The sequence below is a fragment of the Oreochromis niloticus genome, linkage group LG12, assembly GCF_001858045.2.
Source record: "Oreochromis niloticus isolate F11D_XX linkage group LG12, O_niloticus_UMD_NMBU, whole genome shotgun sequence".
Taxonomy (NCBI): domain Eukaryota; kingdom Metazoa; phylum Chordata; class Actinopteri; order Cichliformes; family Cichlidae; genus Oreochromis; species Oreochromis niloticus.
The window spans coordinates 28,728,473-28,754,179 of record NC_031977.2 but is presented as its reverse complement, the minus strand read 5'-3'; the positions used below and the strand labels follow the sequence as shown (position 1 = coordinate 28,754,179).

General features: G+C 43.0%; 1 protein-coding gene and 1 long non-coding RNA gene across 3 annotated transcripts; one reads left to right on the top strand and one right to left on the bottom strand.

Moving 5' to 3' along the window:
• The first annotated feature begins 430 nt into the window (after positions 1–430).
• Positions 431–8,073, top strand: LOC100701704 (UDP-glucuronosyltransferase 2A2). 2 transcript variants are annotated; one of them, XM_025896952.1, is made up of 7 exons: positions 431–1,273; positions 2,592–2,740; positions 2,885–3,016; positions 4,139–4,226; positions 6,372–6,591; positions 6,865–7,162; positions 7,699–8,073. In XM_025896952.1, the coding sequence occupies exons 1-6, from the start codon at positions 556–558 to the stop codon at positions 7,148–7,150; spliced, it is 1,593 nt and encodes a 530-aa protein (XP_025752737.1). In that variant the 5' UTR covers positions 431–555; the 3' UTR covers positions 7,151–7,162; positions 7,699–8,073. The 2 variants fall into 2 exon arrangements, with proteins under 2 accessions (XP_025752737.1, XP_019221085.1); XM_019365540.2 differs by lacking the exon at positions 7,699–8,073 and having other exon boundaries at positions 435–1,273; positions 6,865–7,548.
• On the bottom strand, positions 7,536–8,581 carry LOC109204530 (uncharacterized). Its single transcript, XR_002064019.2, has 2 exons — positions 7,943–8,581; positions 7,536–7,748 (listed from the first exon to the last, which is right to left on the bottom strand). It is a non-coding gene; the product is annotated as an uncharacterized LOC109204530 (long non-coding RNA).
• Between the last annotated feature and the right edge of the window lie 17,126 nt (positions 8,582–25,707).

The following is a 25,707-nucleotide window of genomic DNA, read 5'->3' as shown; positions in this document are numbered from 1 at the left end:
ATTACAAAAATGAGTGTGGTTGTTCTGTCCTTGCAGGTGTTTTCCACCGGTATCCAACTCCATGTGTTTGCAACAAACTTGCCGTGTATTTTGCAAATCGAGCTCAACACTGCCCCTAGCGTCCTGGAGCACTTCCGTTGTGTTTTGGAGTTTGCACATGCTTCGGAGCTTGTATATGCTTTGGAATTTGTACGTGCTTTGCAGTTTGTACAAGCTTAGGAGTTTGTACGTGTTTTGGAGTTTGTACGTGTTTTGAGTTTGTAATTGTTTTGGAGTTTTGTAAGTGTTTTGGAGTTTGTACGTGCTTTTTTAGGTTTGTACATGTTTTGGAGTTTGTACGTGCTTTGTCTCTAGGGGCCACCGTAGAAATCAGTCGTTTCTTCAGTACAGTCAACTTTACCATCGCTACCATTTAACTTTTTTAACTTCTGTCTGTGCAATCACCGACAGAAGTGAGTAAAAGTTCAGCTTTACTGAGTTAATAATTATCTTTCCTAAAATAATTTCACCAAAGAATCAGACCACAGCTGGTTTTCCTGCTGACATTCAGACACCATGGATCTGCGTCTCTCTGCCTGCATCCTGTTGGTACTTTGTGCGACATGGAGTGCAAATGGAGGGAACGTTTTGGTGTGGTACACCGAAGGCAGCCACTGGATAAACATGAAGCCTGTTCTGGAGACGCTAGTTGATAGAGGACACCAGGTAACTGTACTGGTTCCGAGCTCGTCAATATACATGAACACCGATGAACCCGCCCGCTTTCACTATGAGCCCTTCAACGTCTCTTTCTCATTGGAGGCTTATAAGAAGTGTCTAGAAGAGTTCTTCCAATTCTCCATATACGAGATTGATTATATGAACTACTTGGAGATCTACATCAGATTCATTAACATTACAAAGACAAACCTTCAGTACAGTATCCAGTATTTGGACAGTGTGGTGAAATCAGAAGTCATCATGAAGAACTTGAAAGAGGGAAATTATGACCTTCTCTTGGCTGACCCCTGGAAACCTGGCAGTGACTTAGTAGCAGATATTTTGGGGATCCCACTCGTCTTCTCCTTGCGCTTCTCTGTAGCTACTAACTGGGAGAGACATTGTGGTCAGATGCCTGCTCCACCATCCTTTGTGCCTGGTGCTATGAGCAAACTCACAGATAAGATGGACTTCTCAGAGAGAGTATTGAACTTTCTCTTCTACGCTTTCCATGACATCGTGATTGATCACACTTTTTGGAACGTATTAGACAGATATTACTCTGATGTCAAAGGTGAGCAAATAGACGTGAAGCACTGATTTAAAACTTTTTTTAAAATTTGCTAATAATGTAAACACAGTATTTTAAAATTTTCTGATTAAGAAAATATGATGCCTTGCATACACTATTCAATTCAATTCAATTTTATTTATATAGCGCCAAATCACAACAGAAGTCGCCTCAAGGTGCTTTATATTGTACAGTAGATCGCACAATAATACATACAGAGAAAACCCCAACAATCATATGACCCCCTAGCACTTTGGCGACAGTGGGAAGGAAAAACTCCCTTTTAACAGGAAGAAACCTCCGGCAGAACCAGGCTCAGGGAGGGGCAGGGCCATCTGCTGCGACCGGTTGGGGTGAGAGAAGGAAAACAGGATAAAGACATGCTGTGGAAGAGAGACAGAGATTAATAACAGATATGATTCGATGCAGAGAGGTCTATTAACACATAGTGAGTGAGAAAGGTGACTGGAAAGGAAAAACTCAATGCATCATGGGAATCCCCGGCAGCCTACGTCTATTGCAGCATAACTAAGGGAGGATTCAGGGTCACCTGGTCCAGCCCTAACTATATGCTTTAGCAAAAAGGAAAGTTTTAAGCCTAATCTTGAAAGTAGAGATAGTGTCTGTCTCCCGAATCCAAACTGGAAGCTGGTTCCACAGAAGAGGGGCCTGAAAACTGAAGGCTCTGCCTCCCATTCTACTTTTAAATACTCTAGGAACAGCAAGTAGGCCTGCAGAGCGAGAGCGAAGTGCTCTAATAGGGTGATATGGTACTACAAGGTCATTAAGATAAGATGGGGCCTGATTATTTAAGACCTTGTATGTGAGGAGCAGGATTTTGAATTCAATTCTGGATTTAACAGGAAGCCAATGAAGGGAAGCCAAAACAGGAGAAATATGCTCTCTCTTTCTAGTCCCTGTCAGGACTCTTGCTGCAGCATTTTGGATTAGCTGAAGACTTTTCAGCGAGTTTTTAGGACATCCTGATAATAATGAATTACAGTAGTCCAGCCTGGAAGTAATGAAGGCATGAACTAGTTTTTCAGCATCACTCTGAGACAGGATATTTCTAATTTTAGAGATGTTGCGCAAATGGAAGAAAGCAGTCTTACATATTTGTTTAATATGTGCGTTGAAGGATAAATCCTGGTCAAAAATGACTCCAAGGTTCCTCACAGTGTTACTGGAGGCCAAGGTAATGCCATCCAGAGTAAGAATCTGGTTAGATACCACATTTCTAAGATTTTCAGGGCCGAGTACAATAACCTCAGTTTTATCTACTGGTGATACATTGATGTCCATTACTCATGCATTGCAACAGGAACTCCCACAAGTGCCTGTGAGTTGATGAGCAAAGCAGACATCTGGCTAATCCGAACCTACTGGGATTTTGAATTCCCTCGTCCTTTCCTCCCCAATTTCAAATATGTTGGTGGGATCCACTGCAGACCTGCTAAACTTTTACCAGAGGTAAGGACACTCAACTATTACCATCTGATTAATCATTACATCACAGAATATTCCTGCCAGGAGCAGTGAAGCCATCAAAATGTTGACCAAAAATGCAAAAACAGCTGGTTGGCTGGCAGTGGGATAATATTTGACTTGTTACAGGATCTGGAGGAATTTGTGCAGAGTTCTGGAGATGATGGCATTGTGATCTTCACTTTAGGATCCATGATCAACAACATCACCAAGGAGAAGGCAAACATGATAGCCTCAGGCCTCGCTCAGATCCCACAAAAGGTCAGAGGATAATCTTTGTTTCAGCTGTAATCAATTTGAGCAAAGCATTGAGTAGTTTTTCATATTTCAGACCCTTCAATATACAGTTAGGTCTATAAATATTTGGACAAATACATCTTTTTTCTAATTTTGGTTTTGTACATTACCACAATGAATTTGAAATACAATAACTCAGATGCCATTGTAGTGCAGACTTTCAGCTTTATTTCAGTGGGTTGACCAAATACATTGCATGAAAATGTGAGGAACTAAAGCATTAAAAAAAAACACACACACAATCCCTTCATTTCAGGGGCTCAAAAATAATTGGACAAATTACAATGAATAAAAATTAAAATAAAATGTTCATTTCTAATGAAAACCCTTTGCTGACAATGACAGCCTGAAGTCTTGAACTCAAGGAGATCACAAGACAGTGGGTTACCTCCTTTTTAATGCATTGCCAGGCCTTTACTGCAGCGACTAGTGGATTCTCCCACATTTAAACTCATCTAACCTCATCTAATATCTCTGTTTTTACTCTGACACACACACACACACACACACACACACACACACACACAGTCAGCAGATGTTCTTCAAATATTCATTTTTTTTCATTTGTAATTCTTGGGTTTAGGCATTTAAAAAAATAATTCCACTCTTCTACCAATTTAAGGAATATAAGCTGTCAACACTCATCCAGATTAGTTCTGATTCAAGTTTTTCTTTTTGACACTTCGCATATGTACTTCCAAGTCATTTAAAGAATATCAGATTTCAATATTCATTCAGATGTTTTCTGACTCTAAATTTTCTTTTGTCATTACTCAGCTTTTTCTAATGTGTATTTTAAACATGTTTAGCTACTTTCATTTTGAAACTTCTTCTGTGTCATCTTTCAACAGTTTTGCACTTTTATTTTCAGGTGAAAAATTCTCTTCTTCAGCTCATTCAACATTTTTAACTGAACATTCAACAATCATGACATTCCAGCTCAAAACATTCAACTATCAGCATTCACACTGCATTTTCTTCAGGAAATAGAAGGAATAATATTTTGTGATATATTACTTAAAGTTGGGCTGTAAGTATACTACCACAGAAAAAAAACATGCAAGCTAAGACGTGTTATTTTTATAGGTGCTGTGGAGGTACAGAGGAGAAAAACCAGAAGCCTTGAGTGCCAACATTAGAATATATGACTGGATCCCTCAGAATGACCTCCTGGGTACGTAAACCTGCTACCAACCACAGAAGTTCTTAAAAGTGCAATAACATAAATTAAACGTGCATTTAAAATTAAATGCAGGTTGTGAGCATTCTGTTTATTAACACAAGGAAATGTGATAAATTATTTACTTTTCTAACAGATGTGATCTTGATTACATATTGCACCCTGTGTAAATCTACTCTGGTTAGTTCAGTGGTTCCCAAACTTTTTTTGCCAGGCCCCCCTTTGTTTTACAAGAAAAATGTTCGCGCCCCCCCCCCCCCCCGCACAAACACATCCTCCAAACACACACACCCATATTTTGCTCCATTGCGGTTTATTTCACACCTCAAACGTTTAGTAAACAATTAAGCAAATACAAGTAAACGGCAATAAATTACAGGTAGTAATAAAATATACTACTAACTCTTTTACGCTGCGTCCACACCTACACGGGTATTTTTGAAAACGCAGCTGTTTCTATGCGTTTGGGTCTTTCGTCCACACGTAAACGGCGTTGCGATTCACCGAAAACGGAGATTATTTAAAACTCCTTTTTTTGCTTTTATGTGTGGACGAGGAATACAGAGTTCGTCACGCAACTTGTGCCTCTTTTCACGTCACGCTGTGCACCACGTTATTGTTTACATGAGATGAATTGCAGAATGGCAGAGACAAAATACTGTTACTGTTAATCTGATTATCTTCAGGTTTTACACGCTTACATATACACACGCAGTTACTGTCCCTCCATTTAGAAAGGCAGAGGCGTCATGGTGTAATTATTTTACGTGTAGTTGTTTTTTTTTCTTCCCTGTGTAATAATATTCAACATTGCTGTCAATACATTTTTCAAAAAATGCCTCTCTGTGCAAAATGGTTTCAAAAACATAAACAGCTGTGGGATACTGTTAGTCCGTGATTTGAACCGGGGGAACAAATTACGGCAGGATCAGCCTGATATTATTTGTATCCCGCTGTAACTTTACTGCATAAAGAGCTAACATCATGTATTAACTAACTACTCCTGACTAGTTAGTTATTACAAGAAGTGTTTGTGAACTAAAAATCAAGAATGTTGGATACTGTTTGTCCGTGATTTGGAGAGCCCAGCGCTGCTCCCGACGCAGGGAAACTAATTTTGCAGGGGAGACCTACCTTGGCACTTGTGCAGGTGAAGCCAAAGGGAAGATATGCTTCACCATATTTTCTAGTCTTTGGCTGGGAAGGTAGTTGGTTTGGAAATATATTTGGCGATGCTTCATCTCCTGCTTTGCGTTTGTGTGGGAGCCCCGTCAAAAACCTGTCCATTATGCTAGCAGTGTCCAAGCTTTCTTTTTTCTTTTTTTTTTCTTTTCATACCGCACCCCAGTGTTGCCAACTCCTCAGTAAGGAAAATCGCTATTGGTTGTCCTAAAAGTCGCTAGAAGTCGCTAAATGACGTCATCACCTAATTTGCATAATTCATGCTAATATAATTGTAACTTATGTTGTTGGAGAGAGAAATAACACCGTGGAAGAGACATAAAGTGAGTAAAAAACGTCCTAAATGCATTTAGTTTATTTAGAACTACAAATTAAATTTCTTTTAGCAATTATTGTTTTTTTTAATGTCACAATTCCAACCCTGCTCCTTTACCCGGGCTTGGACTGGCAAAAGTGATCCGAAATAGGCACTCTGGTGGAGTTACTTTGTGTGTGTGTGTTTATAAGTAGTTTTAAACCTTGTGATCCACAAAACAGCATAAGAGTAAAAGAAGAACTGGCTGTGTTACAGCACCCGCTGCTTGTTGAGAGTAAAAGCGATACGCGCTTTCACGTCTTTTTTTAGCGACTTTTTAAAGAAAAAAAGTCACTAGGGGGTCTGAAAACTCGCTAAATATAGCGACAAAGTCGCTAAGTTGGCAACACTGCCGCGCCCCCCCCTGCAATGGCTCTGCGCCCCCCCCCCCCCCTAGGGGGCGGGCCCCACACTTTGGGAACCTCTGGGTTAGTTCTTTTTCTCGAAGAGGTTGCACTAAAGATTAGTTAAATGCATGTAAGTTATAAAATCTGCAAATCAATCTCAGCTCAAAGCAGTTATTCTGGGTAATTAAAATCCTCCTGTTGTCCACATGTAGAAAACTAACTTTCAATGTTACACGGTTATTTGGCATTTGTTAGGTCACCCTAAAACTAGAGCTTTCATCACTCACGGAGGCACAAATGGGATTTATGAAGCCATCTACCACGGTGTTCCCATGGTGGGCATACCCATGTTTCTTGACCAGCCAGACAACATGGTCCATATGAAGGAAAAAGGAGCTGCAGTTATTCTCAATTTGAACTTCATCACAGCTGAGGACCTTAGAGATGCAGTCAACACAGTCATCAATGACAAATCGTGAGTTCACTGAACTATGTGCACTTTAAATTAGGCACTGAAAACAGGCTTTAAAGAAAAAAAATGGAGCAGGCTCAGAGTATAAAACATGAATACTCTACCTTAAACCATTTTTCTTGGAGCCAGCTAACACAAGAATGCCCTGCTGAGCTGAACTTTAATGACCTGTGTAAACAATTTTCTAGAGTTTTTATGGTCTCAAGGTCTTTTTTATTAATTCAGGATAATATTGATTTTTGCAATTTTTTTTCTCATTTATACACACATTCACAGGTACAAAGAAAATGCTATGCGGCTGTCCAGCATCCACCACGACAGACCCATGAGTGCTCTGGAAGAGGCAGTATTCTGGATCGAGTTCACACTGAGAAACAAAGGGGCCAAGCACTTGAGGGTCCAGGCCCATGAGCTCACCTGGTACCAGTATCACAGCCTGGATGTCCTGGGCTTCGTCCTCACTATGGTTCTACTCATCATATTCATCTTCATCAAGACCTGCAGTTTCTGCCTGCACAGGTGCTGTGTCAGGAAAGGAAAGGCAAAAAGGAAAGCTGAATAACATCTGGAACAGGTGCTGTGAGTGTTGGGCCGGGGCAATATTTGTTACCTACATGAGACTTTCTTTCATGTATGTTGAGTTTCCCATCATTTTATTATTTATGTATCACCACTAATTACTTTAACTGAAGACAGGTGTACCAGTTTGCAGAAGTGTACCTGAAATTAATCTCACTTTAAAAACCGAATGCTGATTGGTTGTTGAATTTTGCTTCCCCCTCCCCGAGAAGAAAACTCACAAAATTCATTCTATGCCTTTACTTGAGTAATACTCATGAAAAGTCACCACTTTAGGTCCTCTTGGCACTACATGTGGTCAACATTTATACAAATATGGAAGATGGGCTCCAAATTGAACTTTTACATACAGAACTCATTAACATAAATCACATTAACAAACCAAACTGCCCTCCATGTCCTGAAAGAGGTTTACACAAATACATTTGAATCACAGCTAGTATTTGTTCCCCCTCCCCCCATATGAATTGTACAGGAATAATTTTATTTTCATCATTTTTTCAATTTTCCATCTTCTTTCACTTTCCACAGCATCAGCTCCATACAGGCAGTAGCATCTTCTGCAGTGTCATGACCACAAACTAAGGGGAAAAAAAAATAAAATCATTTTTTAAAATTTCAATGCAATTGAAATCAACATCTTCAGAAATAAATCTGATATCTGCTGCACGAGTCTGTGGCATTCAATGTTATAAGTCATATTAATAAGTCATCTTTATTTGGAATGTAATGATATTATAATAACGGATAAACCATTTGCATGGTGGTAACCCACCACTCTCTTGAATGATCCTTCTGAGGTATTCAGCTGTGAGCTTGTTCAGGGTCAGTTTGTGAGGGGGGCCCAGACGGTGGGGAAAGACTACCGATGTATCCACCACCATCCCGTGGAGCAGCTGCAGTAAACAGGAAGATATCTCAAGCTTTTCTTATTGGTTAGAACTTGATAAATTAATCTGTTTTACTTTCAACATGAACTATAGCTACAGAATATGGAGAAGCAACCAGTGAATCTTGCAGCAAACAGTCCCTTTGATGGGACTGTTTGCTGTCCCAGTGGTGGCCCCGTTGTCACCACTAGATTCTCCCAGAACGACACCATGCTCAGTTCAGAAGAAAATAACATTGGAGCAGCTTTCCATCACTGCACACAGCTCTTCAAGATTAAAATGAATCAATGATCCTTGAATAATAAGATTTTTTTAGACTGCTACCTGTTCCTGCCAGTTGATATTTGTTTGCTAAGGTAGCTTTTTGTGGGAAACTTCATACAAAAACAATTGCTGTATGTGATTTGCTTAAGTCAGGGCAAATGGTGACTCTCTTTCTACGCCAAGAGAGGGGTTGGTAGCAATATTATATTAAGACTTTCCAGTAATGTGCTGCCACCTAGTGGTAAATCACAGCAAAAAATCCTGGCACAACTTCACCTGCTTCCAAGGTGCATGGAGAAGATGAAAGAATTAAAAAAGCAGGAACTCCAGCAACACTTGAGAAACGAAGAACAGCTTTAATAATTGACCAACGCGTTTCGGCTTGTGGCCTTCATCAGGGTCATAGTGAAACACTGTAAAAAAAATAGCTTAAATACAAGACAGGAAACAGAAGAAAAAAATTCAAATTAACCAGTCAAAACTTCACAGATAGGTCAGCTGACATATCATAAGTAGGTATTGGTTAATTGGTTAGGTCACGCCCAAGTAGATGTTGGACTAGAACATTAATGATGAGGAAGAGAGGGGGGTGACATAACCTCCATATGTCTGAAAATAATACATGCATGAATAGCATAAGAAGGATACTATAAATATACACACAGGTCAAAAAAAAAAACAAAAAAAAAAGAAGATAAATAATAATAATAATAATAATAATAATAATAATAATAAAACCAACAAGGGGCAATCTTTAATGGTAAAAGCACGATTGGTTCGGGTAATTACAAATACAGTGGTCCCTCGCTATAATGCGGTTCACCTCGCTGTTTCGCAGATTTTTTTCTGTGCAACGTTGCAGGCTTTTTTTTTTTATAGCGCATTGTCTTCTGCATCCTGATTGGCTGTAGACCATTGTCAATCAATCTTGTGCCATGTCTCCTGTCCAGTAGAGAATGTGTTCAGCTTGTCAAATTTACATAAATCTTCGATCTCTAGCAGTGTGTGAAGTGCTGTACTGTACGTTTGTAAGTTTTCTCCCAAACAAACAACATTGTCAACGAAACATTTTGCGCCGTCAGAGGCACCTGCAGATGCGTTTGGTTTCATTCTATAACACTGGACTTATTTGTCTACGAAGGTTTTAAGTTTGAGAGTGTTTAAACAAGAAATAAAAGTGAAAATGTTCGTGCCTGTCTGAGAAAAGTGTATAAAGTGTGTAGTGAAGGGTTTTACAGCCTTAAAACATCTATAATTGTAAAAAATAAAGTTGGCTACTTCCCGGATTTCATGTATCGCGGGTTATTTTTAGAATCTAACTACGGCGATAAATGAGGGACCACTGTAGTGCAATTAAGATGATCAAAATAAAATCCTTTAGGAGGACATCGGAGCGAAATAAAGTGAGATTACTGTATTATGACATTTGGACCCTTTTGTCCAAATGTCATGCAAAAAATTAATTTCAGGGTATACAAGACAACCAGACCATGATGTAGTTTCAATATCTGTTGGTCTCTGTCAATTATGTGTTTAAAATACATTACCATTCAAAAGTTTTAGAATACCCCAATTTTTCTGTTATTTATTGCAATTTATGTTGTTCAAATCTAATGAATAGCTTGAAATGGTACAAAGGTAACTGTTGAACTGCCAAAAATAAAAAATATAATAATAATAATAATAAAATAAATAACGTCCATTTCAGAATTATACAAAAAGGCCTTTTTCAGGGAACACAAAATGGGTTAACAAGTTAAAGCTGTTCTAGAGCAGTGGAGGTTGATCAAGCCTTGAAAGCTACAGGTGTTCCAACTTTTCTGAATTACAACTACCCTGTCTGTCACTGTTGGAACACACTGTGATACCACACCCTCGTGAGCATCACCTGAACAGTTTCGTGCTGCAGAAAGTACTGCGTTTCTAAAAAATTGGTGAGAAAAAGGCAATTAACAATGGAAGTGGGACAGACCATCATAACACTTCAAAGTGCAGGTCTTTCCTACAGAGAAGTTGCAAAGAAAGTCAAGATGTCAGTGAGTACAGTTTCCTTTACCATCAAAAGGCACTCAGAAACTGGAGCAAACTGACAGAAAGAGGTCTAGCAGACCCAAAGCCACAACTGAATCAGAGGACAGGTTTCTGAGAGTTAACAGCTGATAGGCTCATACTAGACATGTGTTCAAACACTTACTACGACCACTATTAAGCTGTAAGTCTCAGTTGCAAATGTGAAGAGAAGACTTCGAGCTGCACGTTTGACAGGACGAGTTGCAGCAAGAAAGCCATTGTCTTATTCTGAAATCTTAGTAAAGAGGCTTGCCTGGGCCACCACCATTGGACTACTGAAGACTGGAAGAAAGTATAATGGATTGATGAAAATTGATTTGAAATTGGGTTCATCATGCAGGAATTTTTACCAAAACGGCTACCACAACATTCTGCAGCACCATGCAGTACCCTCTGGTATGCGCCTAGTTGGTCAGGGGTTCATCCTACAGCAAGATAATGACCCAAAACATAGGTCCAAGCTATGCCAAAACTACCTCAGGAAAAAAGAAACAAGATGGTAAGCTCGGAAACATGGAGTGGCCAGCACAGCCTCCAGACTTAAACCCCATCAAGCTGGTTTGCAATGAACTGGCCTGAAGAGTGAAAGCAAAGCAACCTACAAGTTCCACACATTTATGGGAACTTGTGCAACAAATATGGGAAGAACATTCTGAAGAATATTTGATTTCTACTGTAGAAAGAATGCAACGGGTGTGTTCAGCTGCTATATCTCCCAAACGTGGCTACTTTGATGAGTCAAAAGTTTAGAAAACATTTGGGTCTAATAATTTATTCCTTTTTTTGACTCCGATTGTTCAACATTTACTCTTAGAGAACTATGGTGACCCTTCACATCCTCCTCACTAACACCTGAAAATCTGGCCAAGTAAGGTGTCACACGGGCTCTAAGCAGAGCTGCATCATATGCATTATTAAGCAAAACCTAACCATCTTTAAACTACTGGCTAAACCTTGCACTTGATGTTGACTAAATTTTCATTATACAGAACAATTTTCAGACTGCTGCCACACTTCTGTAATGACAGAACGTGTTGGTATAGTTTATGTAGTGCACAGAGAAAGATGAGGGGTATATTATCACATTACCTGGTGTTATAGTCAATGACTTCATTTTCAGGTTTAATCCAAGGTGTCGTATAGAATTAGCTGACTCGAGTTGATCGTCACTCTGGATAACTCCAAACCATGAATGGTGTAACACTGCAAAGGCAAACATATGTTTTCATTGCAAACTGATTAAAAACAAAAATCAAACTTCAGAAATCTTTTTCCACACCAACAAGTTCTGACATAAAGCCCATGGGCACAAGAGTTAAAGGTAGAGTATATAATGAGGTGAGCTGAAGTGTCATACAGCAGTCCTACACACATCAACAATCCTGCTGTGTTGTGCATGTGTCACAAGATATACTTAATATTATACTTAATTAATAATGCCTCCTGGAACCAGAGGCAGACAGAGAAAGACCTGGGTCAGTAGCGGTTTTAGATACGGGCGACACGGGCGGTTGCCCGGGGCGGCATCGTGATGGGGGGCGGCATCACGGGCATCGGCAAAAAAAAAAAAAAAAAATGCTCGTACTCATGCTGCCCCGACGGCAGCCAGCGCATATTGGGAATGTCATAGGCACCAATCGGTTTTCTATTGCCCATTTGCTGGGAGTAAGGGCGCCCTCCGTTTGCGAGGTGCGCCTGCTGCTTGCGGCACAGGGAGGAGAGGGTGGGGCGGCGGGGGATTCTCTGGCTGGCTGGAGCAGCATCTAATAACCAACTCGCAAAATAAAACAAAATAAAAACAAAATAACAAACACGAAAACACCAGACATCATGATACAGACTTATAATTTGCACCGATGTTTTTTCGAAATTCTATACACGAAAACTGAGCGCGAGAGCCCTCGGTACGCCTGCGCGCTGCTGAAGTCAAAGTAAACTTTATTGTCATCTCCGCTACATACAGTCCAGTATATAGAGAGACGAGACGACGAGGCTCCAGTTACAGCAGTGCAAATAAACGAACAATAAATATAGTAGAGTAAGAAAATAAATATACACTTTAGGACTCGGGGTAAAGGGATCAATAACAATTTAAAATTTATAATTTACAGTTTGATGATTTAAAGTCTCACACATAACCCGTCGAAAGGGGAGGGAGACCTGCTGCTTCCAAATAGAGCACATTTCATTCATAATGTTGTAAATCCAAGCCCATTATGTATTCATGATTTGAATTCTGGGTTGTGCGAAATCCCAGAAATACACCCTAGACAAAGTTCATCTGTGAACTAAAGTGTAGGTTATGTTGTGGTGATCCTCTGGTTGAGGGATGGGTGTTCATACTGGAGTGCAAAATTAAAACCAATGGAAGATGGACAAGAAAAGTTCAAAGCCAATAGGTGCTCAGTTAAGAAAAAAGAGAAAAGAAGAGGAGGAGAAACGAGCAAAAGATGCAGGTAACCAGATGTGTCATTGGATAATGGCAGGTCATCCTGAAACAATCAGAATCAGAATACTTTATTAATCCCTAAGGAAATAATGTGGGTTGCAGTTGCCCCAAGAAGAAATGGTAAAAATAGTAACAGTAACAGACTAAACTCCAAACAATACATTATGTTACAGATTTTAATATTAATTAGTCATTGTCAATTGTTGATTTGTCCTGTTCTCATATGACGAATTATGATGGCTGTTTGGTAGCCGTTTGCATATTATGCATACTCTCTCTCTCTCTTCATATGTGTGTGTGGACAACAGTTTTATGTTAATGTACAATCCTTAACATGTTTTGTGTGTGTGCGTGTGTGTGTGTGTGTGTGTGTGTGTGTTGGGGGGGGGGGCGCCAGCGGGAGTGTTCGCCCAGGGCGCCAAACAGGCTAGGACCGCCACTGACCTGGGTCATCCGCAGCCACTGGTACAGGTTAGAAATCAGTCTTGTTTCTTCAGTACAGTCAACTTTACTATCACTACACAGCAAAATCGCCAGTGTCAAATTGACACTGTGAGTGTTAAATTTAACACTAGAAAAGTGTCTATATGTGTCCACTCTTTTGAGTGTTAAATTAACACTTTTCAAAGTGTTATATTTTTAACAATGAGCTAGTGTTATTTTAACACTGCACAGAGTTAAAGATTAACACTGAGTTACACTGACCAGTGTCAAAAATATTCTACACTGGTGTTAAGTGTTAAAAAATTAACACCGAATAGTGTTGGTAGTACTTTACACTAGCCCTGGTGTTTAAAAATTCAACACTGAATAGTGTTAATTTTCTAACACTAACACTAGTGTCAGTCAAATCATTAATACTACCAGGTTACAATAAACTCCCATTAATCTCTGATATCTCTACTGCTACAAGTAACCCCTAACATAGGGCTGTGCGATATGACCAAAATCTCATATCCCGATATAAGAATTCTATCGTCCCGATAACGATATAAATCACAAAAATTTAACATTTTCTGTAAATTCTGTGAATCTCGGGCAGCTCGACTTGCGGGAAGTGTTTCCAGCTGCGCGTCATGTAGCTGAAGTCCAGTGTTTTAACAGATGCATGAAACGATACATTTTTAGACATAAGTTGTAACGGCCGCCGTTTTCTTTGTGTGTATTTATTACACGGCGTGCTGCGGGGAAAAGCCTGTTCTAACGTTTGAGTCTAAGGTTTATTTTTTAGCACCTGGCGGCTCTTTTTTTTTACTTCTCATCCGTAAATAATCTGCTCTTTCACGTGATTTAGTTTATTTTGAAAAGTCTCAACAGGATCTTGAGCTTTATTGTGAAAGGTTTATGTGGAACATAAACAAGCGTGACACGAGGTGGTGTTACCGTTGTTGTTGCTAACCACAACGCATAAAAACAGGCGCTTGTCCGTCCGTAGTGTGGTTATATTAAATATAGGAGAAAGAGAGAACTTTAAGAAATTAATATAGCCACTACAGTGACCCATCAAAACGGTGAAAAATATTGCCGTAAACAGTTTATTTTGCGACACCACGAAACAAACGATAGCGTAAAATGAAACTATAGACGTTTTTATATCGTCATCCGATATATATTGTTATATCGAACAGCCCTACCCTAACATCTACCCATTACAAAGAAATACAAGACATTAACGTTCCAAAATACTTTGTATTCTGATACAGCACAAATAAACAAGTTATACAAAATTACAGTATGGGACAATGTACATTTTGTCATCAGTGCCATTTGAAAATTGCCTATCATAAGGTCTATAGTACACCAGATCATCTACAGAGATCAGTGCAAAGACATCTAATCCATCCTCAATAACAAATGCATTTAAGTGCTCATTGAAATATACTGTTGAAGCCTTACAAGTTAGAAGATAAGCATTGCAATCTAACAATTATATTGACAATCTTACTGAACAAAGGCATCTTATTTTCAACACCAGAACAAACATACCATGATACAGATATCAAGTTGGGATGTATCAGTTGACAAACAGTCAACAACAGATTGTTTTGCATGTGCATGGATGTCATTAACCAGTTCCTCCAATGAAACAACTAAACACTGCACAGTACTTTCAGGAACTCCTGATGATTGTACCTGAGCAATAACAGAGCTGCACATGTTCAGTATTTGCCTTTTTTCAACTGGAACCTGTGTAGTAATTGTCATGGGATGAGCCTCTGTTTCACAGCCTGTAAATGTGGCCACATTTACAGGCTGTGAAACAGAGGTTCCATCATTAGGTACCAGTGTTGGGACTAACGCGTTATTAAGTAACGCGTTACAGTAACAACGTTATTATTGTGGTAACGAGTACGGTAACTAGTTATTATGCCAAAACCAGGAACGCGTTACTCGTTACTGGGATTTAGATAGGCTCGTTACTCGTTACTTCGTGTGGTGGATATCGCGGAGCTTCCACAGATTCAATAACATTAGCAAGTGGTGGAAGCCAGCAGGTGGATGAAGGAAAAGGGAGGCAAGAGGAGAGACCCGAAGCGGCCGCCGGTCCGCGTGTCAGGTGAACTGAACTTCAGGTAAGAAGTTATGACCTGCGGTCTATCGGAGTCAGATATAAACCAAGTTTAGGTGGAGTTTATTTTCGGTATGCTGACATTTTCGTACTGCGTGCTAGCTAGCATGACGGAGTTTCTATACAGCTGGGTGGGTGCTATGTTACTGATGTTGAACTTTATTTGGTTCATAAGGTTAATTATTAGAGTTGCCAACCGTCCCGTAAAAAACAGAATCGTCTGGTATTCAGAGAAAATATTACGCGTTTCGTACTGAGGTGAAAAGGACCGCAGTTTGTCCCGGACTTCAGCTACAATGAAAAAGACACAAAGCTGAAGCTGCACAGCTGCCTCTTCTTCTCTCATTCTCTCCTGTTTCTACTTCAATCACGAAACTGATCAATGATCAGCTAATCGGCTTTTCTCTCTTGTTTATTTATCGCCCACTTTGCGCCAGAAAGAGGAAACCAGCGGATGTCGCGTTAAACAACAGCAGCACGTTTAAGCTTGGTCAGCTGTTGTTAGAATTTATTTAATATTAATTTCTAGTATCACCTGATGTTTGCTGGAGCCACAGCTGTAAAGCTGCTGGTCATGATATCGGTTTGGTTATCTGGTGAGAGGGAAACATGCAGATGAAACCAGGAGATGTCCTTACTGAATCATCAGAGCTGAACAGGTGATGGAGAAACAGGGTTACCTTTTAGGTGACATGGATGAGTTGAAGGGAAGTTATGAACTGTTTCTGAGAGACAAATAACACCAGGATCCTTTTCTAAGTAGCTGACAGCTGGTAACTGTGCAGGGGCGGGTCTAGCAAAGTGTTGCCAGGGGGCAGGTAGGGCATTAACAGGGAAAGGGGGGGGGGGCACAAGGAAATACTTTTCTTTATTATTCTCATTTAAAATGTCTCGCTTTAAAAAAAAAATAATTATCTGAGTCTTACAACAAACAATTGATAGGTTGATACATATATACCATCAGAACAGTGTACATCACTGTCACAACAGTGTTTATTTTCATTCAAAGGCTTTATGATTTTTCCTATAATGGTGGGCCGGTCTCTAGTCAAAATGCCCGGGACGATTTTTTTGTCCCAGTCCAGCTCTGTATGCAGCTCATCTGCAGTCTGGTGTTACCTACATCTTCCTATTCAGAAGGCAGAATTTCCAAGTTCTGAGTACAATCAAAAGGACCACGACTGCAGTTTTTGTGTTGGATGTAAAAAGCAGGCTAGAATCATGGCGGCGGTCAACGACGGTCCAGGCGTGGAATTTCTCTCGTGGAAATGTGCACATTATTTTTTCCTTTCTATTGGTAGGTGGCACAGTGCACTTGTGGCAAGTAAGCAAGCTAGAAGACTGGCAGTCTGGCTGGGTATCCAGTTACAGAAGCAACACATTAACAAGAGAAGTCTGAGTAAAACCAAAGTTACTTTCCCTAGTAACTAGTTACTTTGAAAGTAACGAGTAACTTGAAGTAACTGAGTTACTTTTTTAGAGAAGTAACTAGTAATGTAACTAAGTTACTAATTTAAAGTAACTTACCCAACACTGTTAGGTACAGGCTCAAAAGTATTGATGACCTCAGAGTGAAGACAGTCTCCATGTGCTCGGAGTAAGTGCCGCTTGTAATCAGAGTACGTGCGAAAGATAAATGAACATCCAGGCTCTCCACAGGTCAAACGTAAAAACCTTCCTGGGTACAAACCATGCTGGAACTTCAAATGTCTAAATAACACTGAGCAACTTGTGTGGTGTATCTTGCAAATGTAACAGATGAACATTTCCAGTCAAAGTGCTGAATAGTGGATATCTTTAAACTGTACAATGAAGACTTCCTCTTGTTTCCCTGACCCGAGGACTCTCCTTCACACTGCCAACATCAATGCCATACACGGTGGTCTGGATGAATGTGTAGAAGTTGTTCAATGCCTTGTCAAAGGACACAGCAAATAAAAAATGTGCCTTGAAAAGTTTTGCCTTGTCAAAACCTGCAACTCCCATCTGTGTCACACAGGGAATGACCTTTTGATCTAGGACAATGTAGAAACTCTGGATGATGTTCTTTCTTTCTCCAACACACAGGACGAATGGCTGAGTGGGGCCAGCCTTAAGAAAAGCCTCCGTGCTACCTCCCACCTGAGGGAGTGAAAGAAACCAAGTGATTCACATTAAACAAAATTGGTCTGATGTTGAGGCATAGCTGCCTGAAATTATGACAATATTAAAATGTTTCACTCTGCGCGCACAATTATTTTTGTTTCAATGTGTACATTTAGTTTTAATAGAAACAATAACATGTCAGTCCTGCAACACCAAGCCTGTCTAGGATAGATACCCAGATAGCAAGACGACATTGAATCTATGTTGATTTTTCATCCGAACCGTCGTATATGGTCGGGGTTGAAATGCCAATGTTGTAACAACATTGAAATACTGTGGTAAACCGACGGTCTTACTATAGGGACGTTGTAACAATGTTGATTTACTGTTGTTTTTTTGTCATTGATATTTGATCTATTTGTAGTCGACCAGGTGACAACAACAACGTCGAGAAAACGTCTATTTATAGTTGACGATCATTCGGCTCCAGTCACCATCAAAAACCATCAATTTGTAGTTGAGCATTAAATTGCATTGCAACTGATCGGGTATAAAGTACCAGAGAAAGTAGATTTATTGTTCACTTGTTATCAATGACTTGGTCTAGTTCACCAGCTTTAAAAAATCGTGTCTACGTGCAATTTATGTATAGTTGACCGGGAAATTAAAGCAGCGATCACTTGGACTATTCCGCAGCACCCCTCTCACATTGGTACATCCCCCCAGGTATTCATTGGCCGTTTATCAATGCCCAAGTACGCGAGTACGTACTGGCGTTCTCGGTGAGTACGTACTCGCCGAGAACGCACGGGAGTACGTACCCGCCGAGAACGCGAGCACGGACTCGCGATATGTACAACTGGAACACCTGCGTACGTGATGATGTCACAGGTCCGGAGTTTTTAAGGCCGTCCCCTCCTAATTTAACTGTGAGTAACATGTTATGAAGCTTAACTGTAATCACAGCCAAACCGGTTTACTCAGGAACAAATAAAACACTGAAATAAACCAAACATTAACATTTAGAAGTGATCTAAGTGACTTATATATCATTTTTAACCTCAGTAGTGAAACCTCTATTAATAAAAATAGTGTACATGTACATACGTGTACATACCTTAATAAAAACAAGCAGGTGAGATGTTAGAACGGTTTTATTTCTATTCTAGTGGACACTCAATACTATAGACAGCTGCTGGGGTTTCTTTAACCCAGAGGTTCCCAAAGTGTGGGGCCCGCCCCCCATTGCAGGGGGGGCGCGGTACGAAATTTTTTTTAAAAAAAAGAGCGCTTGGACACTGTGGACAGGTTTTTGACGGGGCTCCCACACAAACGCAAAGCAGGAGATGAAGCATCGCCAAATATGTTTCCAAACCAACTTCCTTCCCAGCCAAAGACAAGAAAATATGGTGAAGCATATCTTCCCTTTGGCTTCACCTGCACAAGTGCCAAGGTAGGTCTCCCCTGCAAAATTAGTTTCCCTGCGTCGGGAGCACGCGCTGTGCTCTCCAAATCACGGACAAACAGTATCCCACATTCTTGATTTTTAGTTCACAAACACTTCTTGTAATAACTAACTACTCCTGACATTTTGGACATGTTACTAACATGTCCAAAGCACGGGCTGTGCTCTCCAAATCACGGACAAACAGTATCCCACATTCTTGATTTTTAGTTCACAAACACTTCTTGTAATAACTAACTACTCCTGACATTTTGGACATGTTACTAAAATGTCCAAAGCACGGGCTGTGCTCTCCAAATCACGGACAAACAGTATCCCACATTCTTGATTTTTAGTTCACAAACACTTCTTGTAATAACTAACTACTCCTGACATTTTGGACATGTTACTAAATGTCCAAAGCACGGGCTGTGCTCTCCAAATCACGGACAAACAGTATCCCACATTCTTGATTTTTAGTTCACAAACACTTCTTGTATTAACTAACTACTCCTGACATTAAATGTCAGGAGTAGTTAGTTATTACAAGAAGTGTTTGTGAACTAAAAATCAAGAGCTAACATGATGTTAGCTCTTTATGCAGTAAAGTTACAGTGGGATACAAATAATATCAGGCTGATCCTGCCGTAATTTGTTCCCCCTGTTCAAATCACGGACAAACAGTATCTCAGGTGGTGAGGGGGCGCGAACATTTTTCTTGTAAAAAAGGGGGGCCTGGCAAAAAAAGTTTGGGAACCACTGCTTTAACCTGAGTAGTGAGAAGTCCGCGAGGGGGGGGGGGGTTGAAAACGATGTGCCGGGAGTCCGCTGTTGAGTTTTGGACGAAATGCATTCTGGGATATATAGCTGTCCTAAGTCCACACCGATGCATGCTCGATAAAACGAATAGTTATGTCTATAACTTCTGTTCCCTGAAGGAGAGGAACGAGGTACAACACATAAGTATGGGATATCACGCCCTCGCGTGTCCTGGCTGAAGAAACCTTTATTCACGCCTTTAAGGCAGATGACGTGTGATGACACGTGCACGGCCCCGCCTGCACATATAGCCGCTGTCATCACGGTCATCCCTCAGTTCGATAGCCGCTCTTCACCGAGCCAAACTGCTCAGTGGGGCCACCTTGTGTTGTACCTCGTTCCTCTCCTTCAGGGAACAGAAGTTATAGACATAACTATTCATTCCCTTTCAGTCGATTCACTCGGTACAACACATAAGTATGGGACATATATACACGCCCCGCAGAGCAGCCACCGAACCGGAATCGGGCCACCACTTCCTTAGTGAGTGGTAGACCCAGCAGAAAGGACAGTATGAGCCACCGAAGGGGCTGTAACGTCCAACCGATAAAACTGCACAAAAGTGTGCGGTGATGCCCAACTAGCTGCCGCACAAATATCAGCTACAGGCACCCCTTTAAAAAGAGCCCATGAGGTTGCCATCCCCCTGGTGGAATGAGCTCTCACCCTGTGGGGCAAAGCAAGACCTCTGGTGCCGTATGCCAGTGAGATAGCTTCTATAATCCAGTGGGACAGCCTCTGTTTGGACAGAGATCTACCTCTATTTGGATTGGCGAAGCAGACAAACAGCTGGTCACATAAATGCACATTCTGAGTGCGCTCAATGTAGGTGCGTAGCACACGCACTGGACAAAGAAAATGCATCCTCCTCTGCTCCTCAGATGCAAAAGGAGGGGAGCAAAAGCTCAGCAACTCAAACTCCATTGAGCTATAAGATGCAGGCATGATCTTGGGAAAATAGGCAGCATTTGGATGCAATACGACCTTGTGGCCATCAGGAGAAAACTGTGTGCAGGCGGGATGCACGGACAGCGCATGAAGGTCACCCACTCGCTTTGCCGAAGCCAAAGCGAGAAGTAATGCAGTCTTATATGAAAGAAATTTCATATCCACAGACTCGATGGGTTCAAACGGGGGGCTACAAAGGGCCTCCAGCACCAAAGACAAGTCCCAAGCAGGGACACTGGACTTAAGCACGGGTCTCAGCCGGCGAACCCCTTTCAGAAAACGTATGGCGAGGGGATGTGCACCTGGTGTCACCCCGTCAAAGCCAATATGACAAGCAGATATAGCTGCTAAATAAACCTTAATTGTCGAAAATGAAAGGCCCTTATCCAGCAGCTCCTGCAGGAATGTCAAAACATCCACAATAGAGCACTGAAATGGGAGAGTGTGGCGGTCCTGGCACCATTGCTCGAAGGCTCGCCATTTGTAAGCGTACAAGCCTCTAGTAGATGAGGCCCTAGCGCTCTGGATTGTCGCTATCACACTGGGTGGCAAACCCTTAGCAATCAAGTTTAGCCTCTCAGCAGGTAAGCATGAAGGCACCACAGATCTGGGCGCGGATGAAACACTTCTCCTCCCGCCTGAGAGAGGAGCTCCCTGCGGAGAGGAAGCTGCCAAGGACTCGCTGCTAGCAGGCTGATTATCTCTGCATACCACGACCTTGTGGGCCACCAAGGGGCCACTAGAATCAGAGAGAGTGAATGCTGACACACTCTCTCTAGAACTGGAGATATCATTTCCACTGGGGGAAATGCATACAGGAGCACGTCTGGCCATTGGTGCGCTAGCGCGTCCAAGCCCAAGGGTGCATCGTGGTCGATTATGGAGAAGAACAGGGGGCAGTGAGTATTTACCCTGGAAGCAAACAGATCTATTTGCGCCTTGCCAAATAGATCCCAAATCTGAGCCACTATTAAAGGGTGTAACCTCCATTCTCTCACCAGAGGACCCCCCCTGGAGAGAAGGTCCGGCCCCAGGTTCAGGTGGCCCGGGACATGGGTGGCTCTCAGAGACAGAAAATGAACACTGCACCATAACAGCAGAGAGCGAGACAGCTTCAACAGGGGAAGAGAGCGTATTCCTCCCTGCCTGTTTATGTAAGACACCACTGTTGAATTGTCCGTCCTGACTAAGACATGCTGGCCCTCCAGGACTGGACGGAAATGCTTTAGAGCTAAGAACACTGCTAACAGCTCTAAGTGGTTGATGTGCAGCTGGCGCTGAGCTGCGGACCAGATCCCTCTCACTGATGCACCCTTGCACAGCGCTCCCCACCCTCTTAGGGAAGCATCTGTGGACACCACCTTGCGAAACAACACCCTCCCAATCCGAGAGCCCTGATGCAGCAGCCTGGGCTCCCTCCAAGGACGGAGAGCTAGCATGTAAGACGCAGTTACCGGCAGCCTCCTCCGGAGGTGACGCGATGCACACAGGCGGTGAGAGAGAGTCCAGCATTGAAACGCTCTCATTTTTAACAGTCCAAGTGGCACTACGGCGATCATAGATGCCATCATGCCCAACAAGCTTAATATCGTCTGGAAACGCAGTCTGCGTCCCAGCTGAAACTGAGCGAGGCAGCGATGAAACGCGGCCACTCTGTGCTCCGACAAACGTGCGCGGCTGGAAAGCGAGCATATTTCCAAACCGAGGAAAGAAATCTGCTGACTCGGGATTAGCGAGCTCTTTTGAAAGTTCACAGAGAACCCCAGTGTCTGAATGTGTGACAGAACCAGTGACAGCTGTGTCTCCGCCTGCTCTCTGGAGCAAGCTACGAGAGCCCAGTCGTCTAGGTAGGCTATGCGGATGCCTCTCTCTCTGAGGGGCGCTAGCGCTGCTTCGGCACATTTCGTAAAGGTGCGAGGAGCGAGCGACAGCCCGAACGGCAGCACTAGGTATTCGTAGGCTACGCCCTCGAATGCAAACCTCAGAAACTGCCTGTGTTTCGGGTGTATAGCCACATGAAAATAAGCATCTGTTAGATCGATTGTCGCAAACCAATCTCCCGGGCCGACTGCATTCAAGAGCTGTCTGAGTGTTAGCATCTTGAACCTGTACGTATGTAGATACGTGTTCAAGACTCGCAGGTCGAGGATGGGACAAAGCCCTCCCCCTCTTTTCGGAACAACAAAATAGCGGCTGTACCAACCTTTGTCTGTCTCCGAAGCGGGGACCACTCGTATTGCTCTTTTCTGCAATAGCGCCTTTATTTCCTCTCTGAGTATCATGGCCGCCTCGGTGTTGACAGTTGTGGGCGTTTATCAATATGCGTACTTGTGCGTACTTGTGCGTACTTGCGTTCTCGTGTACTCGTGATACGTCATCAGTCGGAGACCAAGTACTGTTCCAATTCGAAGTACGCATCACGCCGAGAACGCGAAAAAGTCCCGGATGTGTTCTCGATCCGCCCATTTTATCGAGCATGCATCGGTGTAGACTTGGGACAGCTATATATCCCAGAATGCATTTCGTCCAAAACTCACAGCGGACTCCCGGCACATCGTCACCCCCCCCCCCCCCGCTCGCGGTCCTCTCACTACTCAGGTTAAAGAAACTCCAGCAGCTGTCTATAGTATTGAGTGTCCACTACAATAGAAATAAAACCGTTCTAACATCTCACCTGCTTGTTTTTATTAAGGTATGTACACGTATGTACATGTACACTATTTTTATTAATAGAGGTTTCACTACTGAGGTTAAAAATGATATATAAGTCACTTAGATCACTTCTAAATGTTAATGTTTGGTTTATTTCAGTGTTTTATTTGTTCCTGAGTAAACCGGTTTGGCTGTGATTACAGTTAAGCTTCATAACATGTTACTCACAGTTAAATTAGGAGGGGACGGCAGTAAAAACTCCGGACCTGTGACATCATCACGTACGCTGGTGTTCCGACTGTACAAATCACGAGTCCGTGCTCGCGTACTTGAGAATTGAGAAACGGCCCACGAGTCCGTGCTCGCGTTCTCGGCGGGTACGTACTCCCGTGCGTTCTCGGCGAGTACGTACTCACCGAGAACGCAAGTACGTATTCGCGTACTTGGGCATTGATAAACGGCCTGTGTTTACGACTCCTTGGAAACGAGGCGGCTTGACCCGGAACTGCAACCGGTAACCCATGGCAACGGTTCGCAGCACCCACGGAGAGGGGGCGCAAGCGCGCCACTGAGGGAAGCGAGCAGCCAGCCAGCTGACCTGCAGCACCGTTGGCGGGGCGTTGTCGCCCCCCAGTGTGTCTGCAGGGGACTGCATCACCTGCCTGACCTGGCTCATTCTGCCCGCAGGCTGAGCATTTGTGATTGTTTGAGAATAAACAACACTCTTTATTGATTGTAACATGGGAACATGTACATTCATACATTTTGTTGGAGGCACCTTTTCTGGGGCACAACAAAGAAAAACAGCGGGAACACTTGATGTGGTCACCTGAACATTTAACACACCTGAACAGGGAGTTACCTGAGGCATTTTGTGTGCAGGGGTTTTGTGCTTGGGAGACTGTGTTAGGAAGGTGCAGCACCTTCTGGGGCTGACAACCTGAACAGAACTTAAGCGGCACCTCTTGGGCGGCAACAGAGGGGTAAAAGCAGCGTCTCCCTGCTGCTGGACCCCTTCTCCACTTGAAACCACAGCTAGGAGGGCTGAGGCTTCTTCCTCCTGGGCGTCGGGTCCCGCCGGGGGCCCGAGGGTGGGCCTCTGCTCCAGGCCGACTGGCGTGGAGCTCGGGCCGGAGGATGTGCTCTCGCTGGCGGCGCACCCACTTCAGCAGTGGGCGCCGGTCTCTTGCCAGTCGGCAGAGGAGCGGCGGGCCTGTGAGAGCTAGCTGCGGGCTTGGGCTTGGGCTGACGTCTGGAGATGATGTCGCGCAGAGCTTCCGTCTGCTTCTTCCTCAGATCGAATCTAGCCTGAATGGCTTCAAGTGAATGTCCGAATAACCCAGCCGCAGACACTGGTGCGTCCCGATATACAGCTCTGTCCCTATCCGGGACGTCAGAGAGGGTCAGCCACAGGTGCCTCTGCGCCACTACTGTCGAAGCCATCCCTCTGCCCAGGGAGAGCGCTGCACAGCGAGACGCACGGAGGATGTAATCTGTGGCAACTCTGACCTTGACTTGAAATTAGCGCTCCGCGGGCAGCCTACACACCAACTGGGCGGTGGAGGCTAACACCAACTGGGCGGTGGAGGCTAACACCAACAGGGGCAGTTAAGCTAAGTTCAAGTCGGCAGACAACGGAGCTAACTAGCAGCAGCTAGCTAGCCCAACTCAGCAGAGGTGTTCTCAGCGAGGTGAAGAGCGTAAGAACTGAGGGATGACCGTGATGACAGCGGCTATATGTGCAGGCGGGGCCGTGCACGTGTCATCACACGTCATCTGCCTTAAAGGCGTGAATAAAGGTTTCTTCAGCCAGGACACGCGAGGGCGTGATATCCCATACTTATGTGTTGTACCGAGTGAATCGACTGAAAGGGAACGGGCGGATCGAGAACACATCCGGGACTTTTTCGCGTTCTCGGCTTGATGCGTACTTCGAATTGGAACAGTACTTGTGTGTCCCAAAACGTCTGCTGCATCCTCCGGAGGCCGCATTTGAAGGCCGATTACGTCACAGCCCGGCGACGAAGGCTGTCCCAATTCGTCGACTCCTTCAAATGCGGCCGACAAATGCGTCCTTCATTTCCCCGAATTTGAAGGATGGGTTGGGTGTGTCCTTCGTGGCACACCATATCCCAGAATTCATAGCGCGGTCCAGCCAAATTTCAGCTGCCAACAATGGCGGCCGCTACTAAGTTTTAAAATTAGTCTTATTACTCTTTCTGGGTCACAAAATAAACTTTCAACATATTTTCAGGCGAGAAAGTGGCGGTGTAAATTTCAAATATCTGCTTGGTTTATCAAGACATCGCATATTTGCAAAAGTGCGCCGATGTTTTCGGAGACGTCTGTT

Coding starts and splice junctions, on each gene's coding strand:
- LOC100701704 (XM_025896952.1), top strand. CDS start 556: ATGGATCTGCGTCTCTCTGCCTGCATCCTGTTGGTACTTTGTGCGACA. Junction 1,274..2,591: donor ATATTACTCTGATGTCAAAG/GTGAGCAAATAG, acceptor GCATTGCAACAG/GAACTCCCACAAGTGCCTGT. Junction 4,227..6,371: donor CCCTCAGAATGACCTCCTGG/GTACGTAAACCT, acceptor GGCATTTGTTAG/GTCACCCTAAAACTAGAGCT.